A 4,630-nucleotide genomic window follows, 5' to 3' on the forward strand; every position below is an offset into this window, starting at 1 on the left:
CTCTATGGCTGTTTTCACCCAGTACTACATTTGGTTTCACAAAACTCCCTGTCACCAACTATCTGGCCCATGATCACAAGTCAATTGTTCAGTTAAAAATTATCTCCCCTGGGGGTGCCTGGGTGGCTCAGTGGGTTAAGCCTCTGCCCTCGGCTCAGGTCATGATCCCGGGGTCCTGAGATTGAGCCCCGCATTGGGCTCTCTGCTCAGCGGGGAGCCTGCTTCCCTTCCTCTCTCTCTGCCTGCCTCTCTGCCTACTGTGATCTCTCTTTGTCAAATAAATAAATAAAATCTTTAAAAAAAAATTGTCTCCCCTGGTTAGACCAATATCTAGAAATAAGTCTGATTAAAACTAACACACATAGAAATGAATCCCAAGCTTTTACAGGAGATGTGTTCTTTTTTTTTTTTTTACAAACAAAAGTGAGTTTATTTACAAAAATCACAATAATTACAGATAGTACAAATTGAGACAATCTCCCCTGTTGTGATAGAAGCTACCAGCTTTCACTTTCAAATGAGGGCTTTGTTATTTCAAGATAAGATACACATTCAGTAATCCACTGCCCTTATTTAGAATGCTTTTCTAAATAATTCCAGGGGCTGATTAGTGGTATGTACATGGGTCATTTCTCTCAACTTTTATTTCCAGAACTACTATGTTCAAGTCCAACATAACTGGAACATAACTGGGTAGAGTGGCACTACTTTTTTTTTTCCCCAACAGTAAATTTTGATTATTCTTTAAATATTTACTTAGTGGTTTAGAACTGAAACCATGATTTTTGGCTTTAAAGTCCAGTGATTATTATGGGTTGTACAATTCCACTATAGCCAGTATGACCTAGCTATTTATTACAGGCTTGCAACTGTTTAAGAAACAGAATTCCATAAATCTATTCTGTTCTGTTTTCTAGAAAGGGAGAGAGGTGGAAGAAGGGGCAGAGGGAGAGAGAATCTTAATCAGACTCCATGCCCAGCACAAAGCCTGAAGCAGGGCTTGATCTCAAAACCCTGAAATAGTGACCTGAGCCAAGATCAAGAGTCCGACGCTGAACTAAGTCACCCAAGTGCCCCCACAGTATTCAATACTGTATGAATTTTGTCTTTTGTGTGTTTAATCAGAGTCACTACTGCTGCTAGAGGAGTCTGTTGACATAACTTCTACATCATCTTCATTTTCTTTATTATGCCCCAGAGGTTCCAACAAAAAGTCATTACTGTGATTTGGTGGTAACATATTCATTGACATGTCATTTGACTGCCATGGATATTGTGGAGCAAGGACATCTGGCAATCTGCCTGCTGCAAGTGCATCCCCTGGTAAATGACCATTTACACCATTAGTGGAAGGATTGTTCATTTGACCCAATAATCCACTTCTCATCTCCAAATCAGTTGGGTACGGCCTCCGTGGGTCCCCTGGAACCCAGGTCAGTGGGGCACATACAGCATTACTTGCACTAATCCTATGTGCATACTTAGTTATTTCTTCAGAGGAGATGGCACCTTTTCTTGCTTTTTCTATTGATTTGAGTTTTTCTTTTGCTTGGTAAACAGCTGTTGCCAGTATTTGTTCTGCTTCCTTGAGCTGTTTTTGTAGTTGCTGAATATCACGGTCTCTCTTCTCCACTTCCTTTTCTAAAACTTGCATTTCATGATGGATTTTTCCCTGATTGAGTGCCAATTTCATCAGTTCTTGAAATTCCCCATCTCTGTGAATTAACAACTCCAGGACCTGGTTTTCCTCATCAGGTGGCAACAACTTTTGGTTTCTTGAAATTGCTAACATTTCTATAAGTTTTCTCGACAAGACCTCCAGATCTTCCAGGGCAGACAGCAGTCGCTCTCGCGTGCTGTTACCGCCGGCCGCTCCAGAACCGCCTCCCGGCCGCTCTTTCTCCTTCTCTCCACTTGAAGACGCCTCCATGCTCGCCACAGGCCCGCGGCCGGAGACTCAGATGTGTTCTTTTTAATGGCATTTAAATAATGCCATACACATGAGTTAGCGCTAAGATATCTGATTTTTAATTTCACATACATTGACAGTACAAGCACATTTAATTTCATGTTCAGTGTCTCCTCCAACTTAAAACAATAATTCTACCAAACTTGTGAGATACTGATTATAAACACAGTAAAGGTCAGTGAAAAAGATAGTGGATATCAAAATAGATTATAATTCTAAGGTTCTAGCCTACGTTTTGCTAAAAAACTGTGTAGTCTCAGCAAAATCACTTCATTCCTTGGAGCCTCATTAATTTTACTTGTTGTTGGTGGTGTGGTGTGTGTGTGTGTGTGTGTTTAAGGTAATTGGTTAGAAGTCTCAGGCTCTTTCCAAATCTGAAGTTCTATTATTCTAACAATAATCTGTATAGGCAGACTCTCTTTGATCCTTTTTCTCTCTGTTAATTGTAATAGATTAGAGTGCCATCCAGGGAAAGGGACTAAGTTTTCAATTGCATTTTTCTTTTTTTAACCTCATCAGTCGATGCTGTTAAAATAGCCTTATATTGGCTCATGTGCTCAACTTAATGCTAGAAACACTTTGATGCTGGTTTGAGCAGGTTCAAATTTAGGAAGGGTGGTGCAAATTGGTGATTCCACAGGGGACACTGACATGAAGCTATTTTCAGGTATTTATATCCATTTAAGAAACATCTCCCCAAGTAGGATCTCTTTTCATATTATTCCCCAGCTGACCCACTATTAATCAAGCTCTCCATCTCTCAATGTGGTAAAAGTCAAATGGATTTTGCCATCAGCTGAGCCATCTGTCTCCTCATACTGTTCAGTTATTTTTCTTTTTATTTCTGAAACTCTTTGACTGAAATTAGAAACGGAGGAGGAGGCGATACTCGGTGACTATGAGAAAAGACAGTCTCATATGCTTTGACTGTTTTTTGTACTCAGGCAGTATGAGGTATAAATAGCATCTCAGGTATCTTTGTATTCATTCAAGAGTTTCTGATGGATTTTTCTGGGAAAAAGTAGGTATTTCCATGCAGTATAGATGCAATAACGTTTGTTTACTTTAACATGAGCAAAATGGTGTGAGGCCCGGGATACTGAAGACATACAGTCTCCTGACCAAAGCAAAAGGAAGCCCAGCGCCTGTGTCTCTTAGATTCATGGGCTCTGGGAAGAGAGAGTGCCAAGGGCTCTCAGCTTCCAGAAGTTTGAGGTTCCCTTTAAAAAGTGCTGAAAATACTTGCTACCATTGTCTTGGCCATTTGTCATAAGCCAATTACTTGTTTCTCATGTATTGTGAGGGGTCTGCCTGGATGAACTTAGATGTCTGAAATGAGAGGGAAAGTGAGGTAGATCCAAGTAGAGGAAGTGGAGGGGCACCCCAAAAAGAAAGACCCCAGAATATAACTCTTCTGTAACACTGAAAACCCTATTGCAGTACCTTTGACTCATGGCCATGGAGTTCTTTCTGAGGTGTATTCTGTGTAGAAAGCTCTGTTTTCAGAGGCAGCCCATCTCATAGCTGAGCAGCATCAACTGATAGGAAGCTTATTTTCACACAAGACAGAACAGAAGCACTATCTCCTTGTTACCATTCACAAGTTGGTCCTATGGTGCCTGGTCCAAGTCTACTTTGTTTTCTGCTTTGTAGCCTTTAAAGAATTTGAAGTCAAGAGTCCAACCTCCCCCTTAGTCTCCTTTTCCTGTAGAGTAAACCCACACAATTCCTTCAGTGGGCTCCTATGCTTTCTGAAGGTCCCAGCCTTCTGATTACTCTTCTCTGAATATGACAACACCTCCCCAGTTACTATTACAATTAGGAACCTAAATGAGTTCAAAACTCACCTTTTGGTGTTGTCTGCCCTACAGACTGAACCCTCCTTCTAATGAGATAGTTTTTACTACATTAAACATTTAGTTGAGAAAACATAGAGGCTTTCCAGTTTTATTATACATAGTTGAAGATTCTTTTTTTCATTTTATGTTATAATGAACATCATTTATTGTGTGAAAACCAAATAATTTCTAAAAAATACCAGGACGTTTCAATTCTTCCTCCGTAAAAAATGAAGAACACTCTTGGCCTGGAAATTCTCTGCCCATCTCATCTAACTTAACGGGCAGTTAAGACAAAGTGCAAATTAGATTTATTTTGGCATTTTCCTGATTGATAGGAACAAATCTTATTAGGTATGGGGGGATTTAGGCTTAGAGACTACCATTTCTTAAACTGTATTTTGTATTTTTTCCAGAGACTATTATGAGAAGTCACTCTTCTGTTTCTTTTAAAAAACAATCCAAACAGTGTTGTTCAGGTATGGAGACCTAAGCTATTCTGCACTGGATACTTGCAAGAATATACTATCTTGTTCTATCAATAACAACACAAACTTGTCTCAAAGATTTAAACACAATTTTGAACATTAGAAACACTCTAAATCCTTAAGGAAAGAACGTGCCAGAAACAGAAGCAAACTCTGGAGAAGGCCATCCGCAGATAGTTTACACCTCACAGAAGACTATGTCTTATTCAATTTGGGGTTCCCTGACGCAGCCTAGTGCCTGACCCACTCAGGGTCCTGGGGTCTAAAAACACCCTGTGGTAAATTATCATATTATCAGCTTAGGGACAGTAGCTAATGGCTGCTGTTTCTCCTTT

General features: G+C 40.0%; 1 protein-coding gene across 1 annotated transcript; it reads right to left on the bottom strand.

The window, feature by feature from the left end:
* Nucleotides 1-405: 405 nt before the first annotated feature.
* On the bottom strand, nt 406-1,952 carry LOC131832590 (mediator of RNA polymerase II transcription subunit 4-like). Its single transcript, XM_059175803.1, has one exon. It carries the CDS (start codon nt 1,928-1,930, stop codon nt 1,118-1,120), a length of 813 nt encoding a protein of 270 aa, XP_059031786.1. The 5' UTR covers nt 1,931-1,952; the 3' UTR covers nt 406-1,117.
* Nucleotides 1,953-4,630: the final 2,678 nt, after the last annotated feature.

Source organism: Mustela lutreola, chromosome 5 (assembly GCF_030435805.1).
Source record: "Mustela lutreola isolate mMusLut2 chromosome 5, mMusLut2.pri, whole genome shotgun sequence".
NCBI classification, from domain to species: Eukaryota; Metazoa; Chordata; class Mammalia; order Carnivora; family Mustelidae; genus Mustela; species Mustela lutreola.

What these genes read in the sequence shown, in the direction of transcription:
- LOC131832590 (XM_059175803.1), bottom strand. Translation starts at nt 1,930, where the DNA reads ATGGAGGCGTCTTCAAGTGGAGAGAAGGAGAAAGAGCGGCCGGGAGGC.